This window comes from Fringilla coelebs, assembly GCF_963513975.1.
Source record: "Fringilla coelebs genome assembly, chromosome: 9".
NCBI classification, from domain to species: Eukaryota; Metazoa; Chordata; class Aves; order Passeriformes; family Fringillidae; genus Fringilla; species Fringilla coelebs.
In genome coordinates, this window is record NC_140067.1 from 17,483,331 (window position 1) to 17,498,892 (window position 15,562).

At 41.6% G+C, this 15,562-nt stretch overlaps 1 protein-coding gene and 1 long non-coding RNA gene across 2 annotated transcripts; one reads left to right on the forward strand and one right to left on the reverse strand.

Moving 5' to 3' along the window:
* Positions 1–2,854: 2,854 nt before the first annotated feature.
* On the forward strand, positions 2,855–9,288 carry LOC311157052. The gene is made up of 3 exons (XR_014616385.1): positions 2,855–3,064; positions 3,436–3,685; positions 9,167–9,288. It is a non-coding gene; the product is annotated as an uncharacterized lncRNA (long non-coding RNA).
* F3 (coagulation factor III, tissue factor) lies at positions 7,323–14,611 on the reverse strand (the record flags this gene model as incomplete). Its single annotated transcript, XM_084211427.1, is given in 10 exon segments — positions 7,323–9,246; positions 10,344–10,503; positions 10,615–10,796; positions 11,191–11,375; positions 13,175–13,289; positions 14,178–14,269; positions 14,271–14,446; positions 14,448–14,485; positions 14,488–14,500; positions 14,504–14,611. Coding segments are annotated over 10 exon segments (1,218 nt in total). The 3' UTR covers positions 7,323–9,097.
* Positions 14,612–15,562: the final 951 nt, after the last annotated feature.

Sequence of the window (15,562 nt, forward strand, 5' to 3'; positions counted from 1 at the left end):
TCTTTTGAGTGCTCCCTAATCTTTGTACTTTGAGGATAATAAGTTAATATTTTTCCACATTTATTGTATTTGTAATTTTTAATTGTTTTCCTTTGTTGTGGTAGACATACCACCTATCAGGATACTTGAAACACAGTAGTGTAAAAGTGCAGCCAAGATATGCTTGAATTGACTTGATATTTAAGTGATCAGTGTTTTTTAATGCTAACAAGTACGGATTTTTTCTTTTCTTAACTGAGATTAGTTGTGCAACAAGTGTATTGTAAAGCATTCTTAAAGGGTAGACCTCCCTTTGAAAGAAAATGTCTCAACCAAGAATGCAGTCTTACAAATCAAAATGTTGTTCAATTAGATTGATGAGTTAGAGGAGGAAAGAGAGGAATTTCTGTGATGTGGTGGGGATGTTTAATACGTACGTTTATTTTTTAGATACAATGAGGTAGAAGTTAAAAATCCATTATTAAAATTTAAATTTAATTGTCTCTGGTACCATGAGATGTCTATAGAAACATCCATGGTAATGATCATCTGAAATCCCACTGCAAAAAATAGTGGGGTGGAAAGGTTGCCTAGGTTTTATAGAGAAAATAAACCACAACAGAAGAAGAAGAAAATCAACAGTGTGCAAGTTCAAATTTCTGCTTACAAGGCTGCTGTTCAAAACAGTTATTTCTGTGTATAATCTATATGCTTCTTTACTAGGTGTACATAGCCAGATACTTTGTGCAAATCTCTTTCTTGAGCATGGCGAGAGGTTTCTTGAGAGGTTTCTTGATTTTACTAATCAGGGATGTGTAGCTGGGCCAGGAGGAGGTGGGTTGGTGGTTTTCCCTTCACATGTTGTGGTTCAAGGCTCTTGCCAGTGGTCTGGACACAGTCAGGTTTTTATTGTGATGCCTGAAACTTCACTGGGAAGTTGAGAATGGCTGTGCACATTGCAGGTCCCTATGTTTGTTTATATGTTCTGATGAAATCCAGCCTGTCACACCTACTCAGAGGGTGAAACTGATTTTATTCAACCATTCTATCATTCAAGTTGGGTTATTATGAAAGCAGCTTGTCTTTCATGTTAAAAACCTTAGAAAAAATGTTATCTTCAAAGCCGCCTTTGAACTTCTGCATAATTTTCTTTCCTTGAATTCAAAAGCAGAATCAGGTGACAGATAGCCTGGAACCTCATAGACAGAAGCTGTTTTAAGAGAGTAATTTGGAAAATACAGTAAATTCAGGGATTAAATAGGAATAATAGGCCTAAGCAAATTCCTTGGGGATTGACTTGGGAAACTGAAGACATTTTGCCAGTAATCCTGCAATGAATGCTACAATGCAAGAATAATCATCTAGTTGGCATTTTAAAGTGGGAGAGAAGGGAAACTTGGACACTTTACTTTTGTGGAATATATCTTTCACAAACCAGGCTTAACAGTTTAAAAACTAGTCTCTCTTAACGCTGCTTAGAAACCTCACTCTTAGTGGCCTTTGGCAAGTCTGAACCACAAAGAGTGAACACAATTGCTTTTACTGGTGGAAGGAGCACATTAGTTATGTGCTCAGCCCTGTTCCCTGCTCTGCTTGTCCACAAACCAACATCTGTCATTTCCCACCCATCCCTCATTTTGGGAAACAAGTGGCATCTACACATGATGAACCAAAATAGAACAGAAGTGGAAAAATGAGGTCAATTCTGTCTAGACAAAAATAAAATGCTGAGACTGGTTTACTTGGGTGGAAGTAGGGAACTCCACCTACTAAGCAAATTTTCTCCATTAAAGTGACTTAAGAGTTTGGCCCAAATCAAAGCTAATTTTTTAATGTTGATTATTGAAAGTTTGGGGGAGGCTGCTTTGAAAGACAATCCATGTGTGCAATTGAAGAGGCATTCTATAAAACCAAATATACCCTTAAGCTTCTTATCCTGAGTGGTTTAGAGCAAGTAGGTCCTAAAAACAATTGGCTACTTTTAATTACTGTGAATCATGACAAGTGTAAAGGTGCTCCCCGAAATAAGCTAATGTTTCTTGAGCTTAATTTACTTAATTGTAGTATTTTACTGCAGGAATGTGTTGGCTCAAAAGCAACAGTTAAACACAGCTGTATCAGAAGCAACTGATGGGACAGACGTGGTAACACGCTGAAAGGTGAAGTATCTATAGAGGGTTTAATGTGTTGGGAAAAAATAATGGTTAAAAAGCAAAGCATGTGTGCCAGAGGCTTCTTAAAACTTGGATGCAATATTATGTATTGCAACAAGACTTCTCTGAAAAGCCAGGAACCATGTGCAAAAACTTTTTGGAGCATAGTAGGGAATTAAGGGCTAAGGTCAAATCTCAGCCCATCCATGCTAACTAGATTAAGAAAAAAAAGCTTTCCATTTTTTTCAATTATGAAAATAGTGGTGTTGGAATTTTAGTAGGGCTATGTCTGACAGACAGTAGTAGCTCCTGCAGGCACCATGTATTTTGTTGTCTGCAAGTTTATTCTGTAGGGACCTGCTTGATAGACAGGTACAGAAGAGCAGCCTCTCAGCTGAGGCCTGTTTTGACTTCTTGTGCCTATCACTGGCTGTGGAGTGGAAAGTCATTTTTTTCCAAACGTGTTTTTGGGGTTGCTTTTTCAAGACAGGCTCAGCAGAACTCAAGGCACATATGGCCCAAAATAGCCCCGGTTTCAAACACAGCTGCCTTCCAGCTATTCCTATCCTTGCATTTCTTTTCCTTGCCACTGGAATAGCATGTTATCACAGTTCCAAACATAGCTTGTACTTTAGCATAATTCACAGGGCTTCTACAGCACTATTTATGTCATGTGCATGCAGCAGTAGTAAAACATTCTCCAGTTCTTCTAGACAACTACAGTTCTTTCTGTAAGGTACTTAGTCTGTTCCTCTGAGTTAAAAAGGCAGTAAGAGGACTCTGTTTGAAGCAGGAAAGAAAGTCTAGTAAGAAGCTTAACAGTCAGCATGAAAATCTAATTCTGAGCTATTCCTGAGATTCTGAGACTGAAGTTTGTCAGGAGAAGGGAGTATGGTTTTGTGCAGGCTTCAGCATCAACTTGCAAACAATAGGTAAGTACTGATGGATTGTTAACTGGGGCCTTGTTTCCAGCAATGTTTGAATATTGGACAACACAGGGTATATTGCAGTCCAAGATTCCTGAAGAAGCTGTCAGAGGGAAGCGCTGTATAGGACATGGGAGGTGTTCAGGAGGAGAGGTGTTCCTGCCCTTAATATCAGATCTTACTGAGCTGTTCATTCTCTCTGTTCCTTTTCATTATTAGAAAAGAGAGCATCTAATAGATTTCTCATGCCCTTTTCCTCCAAATTTTGGTGAAATCTCGATTCAAACTGGATCTCAGTGTGTTAGTCATTTAGGAACATTTGGATTGTTACTGTGCTGATTATGCCCCTTTTTACCACTTGGTGTCACCTTTTGTAGGCTCACGAAGCGCAGAAAGCAGGCACAGATTGCAGAATTCCTGCGGAGGCGATGGCTGACGGTAGAAGCTGTACGTGCAGGGGCGCTGCTCCCATGGATGGCTGCGGGGGGAGGGAGGAGCGGGTGACGGTCCTGCAGCACTGACTGACACACGGCTGTGGTGGCACCCTCGGTGCTCTCTGGAAGCAAGCCGTCGTGTAAGAACCAAGTGGAAAGCCGGGAAATCAGACTGAGTGTTATCTCTGGAGATGTACGTATTTGGGTGAATGGATAGTAAAGTATGAAGGCAGCAGAGGGAAACCTTTGTGTTAATCAAGGATGCACTCTTTAAAATGAAAAAACTCAACTAAAAAAACCCACATTTTTCCCTGGAATAATGAGTGCTTCCTATTGGAGTAGGTTTTAAAATCTCATTTGTCACTCTAGCTCTTCTAGTATGTTAGCTGATTGAGTTGTGTAATTACTGAATAGCTAATTAAAAAATTACCATGTGATCTCACTGGGAAAATATTTCTCTGTTGAAAGGAAGGTGAGTTTTAATTAAACCTCTTTTAATGATTTTTTTTTTTAATTTAACAATGTCCAATGTCAGTACTTTGCTACTTAAATATTTCTTGAAGTAATACGGTAGAAAACTTGAAAATAAAAGTAGAAGAAAATGCTGGAACTGTAAAGCTTCTGTAAGTTCGTGTTAATAACTTCATTGCTATTTTAAACAAGACACTAAAAAAATTACACTTAAATTTAATTGTGCAGTGAGGTACTTGGAGCAGTGCTAGTGAATGATCTGAAAGTTACTGTCTCAATAATACTGACCAAGGGGAGCTGTAGAAGATAAAAAAATAATGCTTCCATGCTATTGATATGTCTATATTATGATTAAAATGGGATCCTGCCTACCTTTCTGAAGAAATAAAGCAGAGGGTTCATCTCTCATGAAAAATAAGTAATGAGAATCAGTAGGGGATGGAGGAGAGGAAGGGATACATCAAGAAAGGAGCAAGGGGAAGCCAGGAGCAGAAGCATTTCAAGCTTCTTACAGGAGCCAGTCACACAAATATGTTGCTTTTGACAAGATGAGAAATAGGTGCAAACTCTGCAATTGGACATCTGGGACAGCCTGGCTGTGAAACCCTGGAGGCAGTCAAGGTGGCTGCATGTTTATAACCAGGTACTGGCAGGTTTTTCTGGAAGAAACCACCCCTGAGGGAAATCTTGCTGTGAACTTGGCTAATTCAGCTACAGTTAGAGGCTGAGGAGTTACAGGGAAAGATGTTCTTTCTGGGTCCTTTGGGGGGGGTGCTGCAAGAGGTTCCGTGGGCTGAATGAGAGCCTGTGCCAGAAGAAGCAGAAGGATCTCATGGTGGGAAGGTTTCTCAATATATGTTGCAAGGAAGAGATCTGTAGCACATCTTTTTGTCCTGAGCTTTGCTGAAAGTTCTGCTGTAGAACCCTGGAGGACACACGCATCAAATAAGGGAAGGGCAGTTCTCTGTGGCAGTTTGTCTTTGTAAGGGACAGACTGGGCGTAGTCTGTGAGGGAGCATATGCCATGGTGAGTAACACCACACCTAAGGGTTGTGGAAAGATTTTCAGCTGACCAGTTCCTGCTTCTGTCCTGTCCAGCAGGTTGTTCTTTTCCTGTCATATTTTCAAACATGCACACCAGGACAAACATAGGCTATAGAAAGCATGGTTAGTTGTATGTGGATAAATTCTGTGTAATTAGAAGATTATTCAGTTGACTCTTGGGTCTGATAATGTGTATTACAAGGTTCTGAAACTGTGGCAATCACTACTAACCTGCAAAATAATCAGTTTTACGAAACTGAACTGACAGGGTAATCTATCACAGCTGTTTATTCTCACTTCATGCAGAAAACTTTGTCATGAGTTGCCACATAACTAGTGATCCAAGTTAAGCTCATAATCACGTTCTTATCATTACATGCCTCTCAGCAGCAGCCTTCTCACACTGGAAAGCTGAGTCTGTTTGCTGCCATATCCATCATGCACTTTTGAAGTCCTCTACAGTTGTTCAAGTAAAGGCAGTAATTTTATTGTTTGTGTTGCTGTTAGGGCTGACAGAAAAGTAGCAGAACAGCATCAGCCTTTATTTGCTTGCCTGAAGAAGAACATGGTTTTAAAGCAGGCTTGTTAAAATGTACAGTGTTACGCCTTCACTTGTACAAGGAGAGGGCACAAATACTGTGTGAGGGAAACAATGTAAATGTATTTATCCACTTGAGATATTGAATACCTTTTTCCGATGGTGGAGCTAAGTGGAACAGAGGAATAGGGAGCATCAATAGGAACATGCTTGCTTACAGAAGCCTGCTTAGAAGAGGAGCCAGGGAACTTAGGTGCATAGGAAAAGCCTTCCCTTCCTCATATCCATTCCTTGTGTGTCTGGCTTCATCTTAAATCCGTACAGTGCTGAAGTGGCCGCATGTGTGGGCCTAGTCTTTCTTCCTAGTGACAACACCTTTATTGGTATAACAACTTCTGTCCAACCCAATACTCTGAGAAAGTCTCTGCATAAAACATTTTGTGTGGGTTCAGCCCAAGAAATAGAACTTGCAGAAGTTTGCAATTAAGAAGCCCCTTTCTCAACTGTCTCCACAAACAGAAAACACCCTCTTGAAATAGGATCTGTGAGCCCCGTGACTCTGGTTACTCAGCATTGTTGGATGATAACATACTGCAGCTAGGAAACAGAAGTGCTTCAGACTTCCAGAACTTGTGCAGTCAGGGGGTCTCTCTTTTACCATTTAAGGGACTTGTTTGCGATCACGTGGGTGTCCCTTCTCCCCTCCTTCCCTCCCCCCATATTCAGAACAAACCCAGAATCTCTTTAAGTAACGAAGTATGATTTATAGCATACTGTGTCGTTTATGACAAGCAACTGCATGGCCTAATTTAATAAATGCTATGCTGTAATTACAGGCTTTCCTTTTCCTATTAGCTCTTCCCTTTTGTGAGTCTGGCACTGAATGAAGCTGAGGAGGCAGAGTGCCTCAGGGAAGGGAAGTAATGATGACAACTTTGGAATGTTTTTAAATTGACTCCCACGAGCTCTCGTGTTTTTGATTGCTGTTGTAAGAGTCCTTCTCCATATAAGGCTTATGCAGAAAATTCATTAAGCATTTATTGCTCAACATGAAGCAAACAGGGTTTTGGGGGGGAATTCTGGTGCTCTTCTTCCCTCCATAAAAAGAGGAATTAAAGACCCAAGAAAACCCCCCATAAACCACACTTTCACATTCCCAGGAGTTTTAACCCATACACAGATGATAGCTATAGTACAGCAGGGATGAAAAATAAAAATACAATTCTGTGCAAATTGTTAGATTGGGATATTAATTTTGTAAGGTATTCCTTCTCATGAATACAGTGGGTATCTTCTTTTAAGGCATGTATAAAGTGTTGAGATCCACGACCACTTAGTTCCAGCTACAAGGTGATTTTTTTCTATTCTGTTGAAATTTTGTGTTTGTGTATGCTGACCACCCATCATTAGCAGTTCTCATCTCTGGGGCAGGCCCATAATGCCTTGAATGAACATCAGTAGCACAAGCACAAGTACAGGCAGCACTGTAGGAATGGAAGGAGAAGCTGTGAATGCAAACCCTGACCCGTTGCTCATGTAAGAGGACAGCAGAAATGTGACTTGGAACTCTTCAAAACCTCCAATTTGTGAACTGTGGCTTCTCCTGGTTTTATCCTTGCAGGTGCCCTGGTAGTCTGCTTTATACACTTGTTAGATTGTGGCAGTTTGCCTACACTGCTGTCCCAAAATAAGTTTCCTAAATGTATATTTAATTTAGTTCTGGAATTAATACTGTACATTGTTTTGAAAAGGAAAAGAAAGACTTATGTTTCCAGTCACCTTTATTTCACTAGAAAAGTATAAATTACCATCATAAATACAGATAACACCAGTATAAAAATTAGATTCTCGTTTATAAAATAAATACTAAAAGTCAAAGCAATGGATATCTCCAAATCCCATCACCAAGATGATTTGTATCTACACCATAGAAACCATTCAACTGTTAATTAAAAATTATGTTCAAAATGCAGTAAATAATGCTACCTATACAGTGCTTGCTGAAGTGAGTTACTGTTGACTCAAAGCCTGCAAAGTGTTTGTTTGAACACTTAGTTGGAACTATCAGACTCCCTTGTCTATATAACTCTAGGTGTAGTGTAACTGGATATACTTTCCAGGTAAATAGCAAGTACCTGCTTCAATAGTGTTTCTTACAAGTTGCCAGTGCAGTAGTTTCAGTTTGTTTACCTTTGTCTGCATCCAAAGATAAACAAACCAAGTTAATTTTATCCAAGAAGTGCAAAAATAATAGTAGCAATTTTGTGGCATCTGAACTATTATTTCACCAGTTAATATTGTTAAGAGGCAGATAAATACAGAGTTTGTTTCATAGAAACAGAAAAATATTCCTTTTAGTTAGGTAAAGGACACCTTTTTTTCAAAAGTAGTGTTTTTCCCCTTACAAGTACCGTAAATATTCTGGCTCAATAAGGCCATGCTGATCAAGTTAAAAGTACCTCTAGTTCAGAATCCTGTTTGACAGGACAATAGAAGGGGCTTGGGAACAGTCTAGGAAAAATCTCTGTAAAGAGACCTTGGCAATTTAGAGAGGAGCAATCACCAGCCCCAGGAAGTTCTACAGGGGGAAGTGCTGGGCTCGGCACCTGGCATGGAGCAACCCTGTTTGTACAGACAGACTGGGGAATGAGAGGCTGGACAGCAGAGAGGGGCCTGGGGAACCTGGTCAAGGGAAAGTTGAACATGAGCCAGCAGTGCCCTGGCAGCCAGGAGACATCCCTGTCCTGGGAACATCGGGAACAGCATCACAGCCAGGCAAGGCAGGGGACTGTCCCCCTCTGCTCCGAGCTGGGGCGGCCTCACCTCGAGTGCTGGGGCAGTTCTGGGTGCCACAATGCAAAAAAGACATTGAGCTGTTAGAGAGAGTCCAAAGGAGGGTAACAAGGATGGTGAAGGCTCCAGAAGGGAAGCTGTGTGAGGAGTGGCTGAGGTCACTTGGTCTGTTCAGCCTGGAGAAAAGGAGACCGAGGGGAGACGCTTCAACAACCTCGCGAAAGGAAGCAGAGGGACGGGTGCCAATCTCTTCACTCCTGTGACCAGTGACACGACTCAAAAAACCAGCATGAAGCTGAGTCAGGGAAGGTTTTGGTTTGGTATCAGGGAAAAGATTTTCACCCAGAGGGTGTTTGGACACTGGAACAGGCTCCCCGGGGAAGTGGTCACAGCAGCAGCCTGGCAGAGGTCAAGAAGCTGTGAGACAACACTCTCAGGCACAGGGTGTGAGCTGTGGGGATGGTGCTGTGCTGGGCCAGGACTTGGACTCAATGATCCTGATGGGTCTCTTCCAACTCAGCACATTCTATAATGCTATGATTGTAACAGATAACCAGAATGCTCTTCCAGCCTCTGGCCACTAATGACATTAGTGAATTTTTCGTCTGTACTGTCTAGTGGATGTTTTTAATCCACATAAAGTTTGGGCTTCAGAATTCCTATTTCAGAGAGCCTAAAAGGCTCCACTCAATTATTCAATTTTGTTGCTGGCATTTTTTCTGCTTTGGCTCTGCCACTAGTGTCTGCAATACTTTTTCCTTAGACACCATTAAGCAGCTCCTTTTCTCTCACAGCTCTTGCTTTCTTTGCTTTCTTGCGTTTACACAGAACCACTGGAAGGACAATGGTGAGAATGATGACTGCAACTGCTACCACTGCTAAGATGATAAAGAATTCTGTTCCATATTCTGTAGGGAAAAAAAAATTCCAAGACTCAGTTTTCAGAACCCACAATGTCACAGTGCTACAAACTCTTAGCACTCATTCCAGTGAACGAAAAAATGCTTTCTATATGTTAGTCTCACAGAAGTGGAGTCACCACTTCAGTGTGAACTGAATACATTTTAACATGAATTTGTTGAACTGAAGTAAAGTTTTATTCTACCTGGTTCACTCTAGGTTTTAATCTAGTTTAGTTAGTGCACCAAAGTACCATGCTAACACTATAAGAATAAGTTAAACCACTCCCCCTGCCTGTACATTATTTCTGTCCAAGTGAAAATCTATTCTAGGTTACAAGCTAGAAAACACCAAGAGAAGATTTTTCTGTTTAAATTTTAATAAAATTGCAATTTATCACTTTTGTGGTAAATTCTCTGGATTAGAAAGCTAATTTGAGTTCATTTGCCATTTTAGAAGAGTTTTTCTAGAGTGCAAATATTCTTACTCATGGAGAAGAAAGATACAGTACAGCAATGTGATATTATTTAAGTAATATTGACAACTGTATATTGAAAAGAGTGTTATCCAAATGGCTAGTCTGAAATGGCTGGCTGATTCACCTACACTTGCTAAAGAAGTCTACGTGCCAACCTCTGACCTTGGAACAGGAAAGAAAGACTTATTCTCATCATCTGCTTTTGGCATAACTAAAGGTCATTTCATACTACAAGTAAATGGATATACAGGTTTCCTGAACTTCTATGTTTTAGAGCTAATCCTTCAAGCACTTACTATGGCACCTGCTATTGGAAGGATCCAAGGAAAACAATTGGAAACAAAAATGAAGCTGAAGGCTAGTGACGACATCTGCAACCTCAGACACCAGTCATCAACTCAGACATTTTAACCAAAACAGTTGGGCAAAACCCTAAAACCAGCTCCAACTAACTAAAGATGGTGGACTCGTACTTAAAGTGAGTTCTTCCCATGAATTTCCATGTTCCAACTGTGTATTTAACTTACATGGTAAATAGTTTATTTTATTGCCGGCACCAGAATTTAAAGACGTGGGGTTTTTGTTAGAATAGTAAAGGCTGAATGACAAACCTCACTTGATACTTACCATCTAAGATATTCCTTTCTACACTGGTACAGCGCACCCTGCTTTCTCGGCCACTACGATTTTCTCTGCGAGAGGGAATGATTCCCTGGACATAGAAGCAATAGTTCTTTCCACTGTCAACGCTTACTTCAAAATTATGGCTTTTTGTTGTTACATCTTTCTGTAAAGGAAAATAATATTTCAAGTGTCAACTCTAAAGGTAGCACAGAAATTGTGTAACTCCATAGAATGTAACAATTATTACAGAATGAAAACTAGAGTTAGACCTTACCTTTCCAGAACTTTGATCTTTCCAGTAATAGAGTTTGTATTCCAGGTCATGCTGGAAAATATCTTGAATACTCAGAAAGCTTCCATTAGGAAACATATATGGTGTAAGTGGATCTTTGAACATGACATTCAGTTTGGAACCTTTTTGTGAATAATCCTTTATCTCTGGTTTTCCAATAACAGCTAAACAAAGATTTTTAGAATTAAAAAAATGACATCATTTATATAGTACATGCTCTTTTTCCTTCTGCCCTCCATTACCTTCCCGTCTCAAATCTATTACAAGTTTACCAAGCCAGTGAAGGCCTAGATTGTAAACAAGTATCCTCACCTAGTACATAATATTAACTAAATGGTCTACTCAGTGCAGTGAGAAACAAATGGTAACTAAAATCTTTCACCCTCCCCTGCAGCAGGGAAACCTTTATGACTGAATATCTTCTTTTCCAGTATCAGCAGGGTTACTGTAAGAATGTATAGAAAAAAACCTTTAAGCTCAATCTAAACCTTGTTTAGATCAACAGAAGTAATCTTGAAAATACATTTATAGTAAGATTAAATTGGCAATCCTACTTACTCTGGCTATAGGGTATAAATTTTTCAGAGACTGCAAAAGGTGGCTCTTCAAAGTTATCCATCTCCGCAAGCTTTACAGACAGTATGTGCGCTGTATAGGCCTCCTTTACATTCCTGAGCACATCAGTAACATCACACTCTGTTTCTGATGTCAGTATGCATTTTCTCTTCACATCAGATGTCTGTCTGAAAAGAGCAAGAAGGAAGTGTCAACACTTTTGAACCAGACATATAGGTATCATATATTTAGATATGTTAAAAATATTTTCCCACTCAAACTGTATAGATTTCCCTCATCCAGTAGAACAGCCTTGCAGGCTAAAAGGAGAAGAGAAAACCTCAAAAACCACTATCTTGTACAGCTGTATTTCACAATTCAAAGCAGAATTAAGTAAATCAATTATGATCAATAATAATTACAGAAATGTGCTATAGGACACATTTGGTTTTGCATCTATGCAAATTCTACTAAGAACCAGAGAGTAGCAGCAAATTTCAAAGCAGAATTGCAATTTAAAAACATTGACAAAAAGCATGAACCATGCACTCCTCTTGATTTTTAAATGATAGAAAGTGGGTCCATTTGCTTGCAAAATGACAATGAGACTATGAAAAATGTCAATTTCTCATTTTACTTCCTCACAGGAAGGAACAAAAAAACAGGTTAGATATTACTCCTTCAATTCTTTTCCCTCTTTTTGCTGGTGAATTAAGGAGAGCAAAAATTGTGTGATCTCAGCTGGAAGAGTGAGTGCTGACTGTTTGAATATTAACAAAGTGTTTTTTTCTCAAAGTAGATCAAGTTTCCTTGTTTAGAGCCAGCTGAACTCACTTCATCAGTTTTCTTTTGTCACAGATCAGTGAGGAACAGTCCCACAAGAAATGCACTGAAGGGAATAGAGGTTTGACCTTTTTGATGAAACAAATGTACTCTGTAAATATACATACACAAGAAAGCAAACATTTAATCCCTTTACCTCCATAACAGCAACTTTAGTTAAAAGAGATGCCTCTGCTGCAGAACTACACCTGATTTTATACTGAATCTCAGGCAAACAGATTTCAGTTTTTTGCAAGCAAAATGTCTGGAAAGAAACTCCAGACTCAAAAATTCCATAAAATGTGTTCTGCTAAGTGTGTGCTTTTAAGTCAATTAATCAAATCACTCCTAAAGAATGAAAGAGAACATTAAGCCATTACACTGGTATTTCAGTTTTTAGTCATGAGAGAACACTCATTTTTATGCCACTTTTAGAGACAGTAGAGACTACAGTACCACTTTTTCATTAATATGTAGGAAGTTTGATGATGCATTTTCCCCTTAGGGCACATTTAATAATGCTCTATGTATTAAAATGGGAGCTAAAACCAGCACAGATTTAGTACTGAACTTCATGGAAAGTTTTGTGCAGTTCTGAAAAAGGTATTAGGCATTTCACATAAGCTGGCTATGTTTTATGTCCACAATATTTTACAGCTTATATAAAACATGGTATCTTGACAGAGGTAGATGAACAAAGGTAATTTTTAGTATTACCCAGCAAGAAAAAATTATTAATTACTGTGATTCACCAATTAGAATAAAATGCAGACTCATTTATTAGGCACCTCCCAAGACTGAAGACACAAGTCCAGACACCTTGAAAGACATAAAAAGGTGAAGTTCTGTCTAATACGTGGTATGTCAGGTTGAGTATCAACTCCTTCAAGTATCTTGGCTGGCTCTCTCGAGCAGCACCAAACCCCACAGCTGAAATACTGATCTAAAGCTCATCTCTCCATTTCTAAAGTGGGCAAAACCAGAAGTCTAAACCTGATATTTTTACAGCTGGACACTTAGAAGTATTAACACCTGGGTTGGCAGTTTTCCTAAATCCTAACATTTGGGCACTTTTCCTGTTGCTTTCACTTTTAGGAATACTCAAACACACTCTTTTCATTTTCTTCAATTGTCATTAATGAACATATCACAGTTATCTACTTACCCATGTATTTCTACAGTATAGAAGTAGCCTGATGGTTTTGGTTGCCACTGTAGTATAGTTTTAAAATTGATTGAAGACCAAGTTATATTGACTGCTGTTGGTAGGTCGTTATTGCCTTTTAATACAGAAAAGAGTGCCATCAGTCATATTATATATAAGTCCTGTTTCCCTGCAGTCATTGTCCCGTTAAATGAATCAGTTGCCATTAATTGCAACTTGGAAACATTTTCTTGTTTCTCAGTCCGGCCCTTAGGAAAACACTGTTCATCTTACTAAAGGAATGTGTCCTGGCAGAAGTGAAGAATGAGAAGAAAATTATTTTCTGTCTTGTAACTCTGAAATTGATGAGTTAATTTGGAGTTCTGTTTAATGCTTCATTTATCCAAGACCTCTGCGAAGATACAAAAGCTTGAACATGCACGAGAACGTTCAAGCACTGAACAAATAAGGCACAGCTCAAAATCATCTCTAGTTGTATCTGCTGCAGAAGGCGTTAGCTCCTAGATTCCCATTTACATATCTTGGAAAGATAAAGTCTTTTTAAAAATCAGTGGTTACCCTACACACCTACAGCATCTGAGAGAGGCCACCCCGGCATGAGTTCGTGTCCCCCTCAAGCGCATTTTTGGCCAGCCACATCTGCTTCGGGGAAATGCCTAGGACGAAGCCGGACGGGAAAACCCCTCGCAACCCTGTAACCTTTGGAAACCCCTCGACAAGCTCGGACCTGGGAACAACGGGAGGAAATCTTGCGACTTCACTCCAGCTGCCCACCGCCGAGGACGTCCCCGCTCCCAGCACGGCCGCGGCCAGTGAGGAACCCGGCAGCCGGGCGGCGGAGCGCTGCGCGGGGCCGGCCCGGAGCGCGTCCCTGTCCCCTGCCCGCCAGCGCGGGGGCGGCTCTCCTCGGACTCCCTCAGGGACACCCCGTCCTGGGGCTCCGAGGGACCGACCGCCGGCGCCATCCCTCCCATCCCGCCCCGTCCCGCGGGCCGTCACTCACCGGCGGCCAGGGGCCACAGCAGCGCGCCGAGCAGCAGCGCCTGTGGCGGGGCGGTGCGCAGCATCCTGGGCGCGGTGAGGGATCTGCTGCGGGAGGGCCGCCCCGGCATATATGGAGCAGGGCAGCGCAGAGGCGGGACCGAGGCCTCGCCCCGGGGCCGCCCAGCTTGGCTGCGGAGGCGCTCGGGCACCGCTGGGTTGAGCAAGCACAGCGGAGGTCTTCGAGGAAAGGGAGGAGAGAGGAGTTGAGGGACGGACGGGCTCCAGCCCCCGCCACCGCATCCCCCGGCGCAGGCCTATCTGGACATGTGCACCTGGACATGCCTACGGTCCGTGTCCCTCTGCCTGTTTGGTGTCATCAGGCCCTTGTACCACCCCTCCCTTCTCCTCTTGGAATTCTGGTGAAACTGGACGCCACTGGATAGCCAGCTTCATCCTCTGCAACCCTTTAGCTGGGTGTCGAGGGACACCCCAGCTCGGAAGTGGCTGCTCTGTGGGGCAGCTGGTCATGCAGCAGCGATGTTGGGTTAATTAACTTTGATCCCGTGCATTCTGAAGGGCTAAATATGCGAGTCCTTCCCTCAGCACACAGGACTTTGGACGCAACTGCTCAGCTAGATCACATCCTCTATCCCCTCACAGCCTGCGTAGCGGACCCTGTCAAGGCTCACCGGTCACACAAGACAGAAAGTAAGTTTCAGGTGTTCAGGGCTTAGTACCTCACCTGTCCTATAAGCCAGGCGCTGTTAACCCTTGTCCTGTAAGGTCACATTGGGAATGTATGCCATTTTCAGAGGAGCAGGGAATTTCTGCCAGAAGGCGTTCCCAGTCTCAGCCTTTGCTGAGGCTCAGGCTCCCGGGCTGTGCGCGGCCATCGCGGGATGCCCCGGGGCATTCACCCAGGCCGGGGCTGCGGCTCTGTGTAATGCTCAAGCTCTAGAGGGAGCTGTGCTCGCGGGAGCTCAGGAGTCTGCGGCAGGAAGGTGGGAAACAGACCGCGCAGTAGAACCTGGGTCATAATTCAGGCGGACGCACGCATTTACAGTCTTAGACTGACTGCTTTTCATTTTGATGCTGACTTGGTACCATGTACGTGGAACACGTAGGTAAGAGAAGAAGACTAATGGAGAAGTTGAATATTTCATTACCTTTAATTTTCATGATTGACACATGCTTGTCTGCGAGCAATGAGTTCTCTCTCATAACGCAAAATAAATGCATATGGAACAAATTACAATATCCATTCAACCAGAGTCTGCATCAGAATTCATATAATTCTAAGGCACACCTAAACCCTTGATTTTAAGTTATTGGCATACCTTCATTAAAATCCAGCCATACACCTCATTTTCCTGCTTTGTTTTTGATCAAATTTCAGCACTGTCT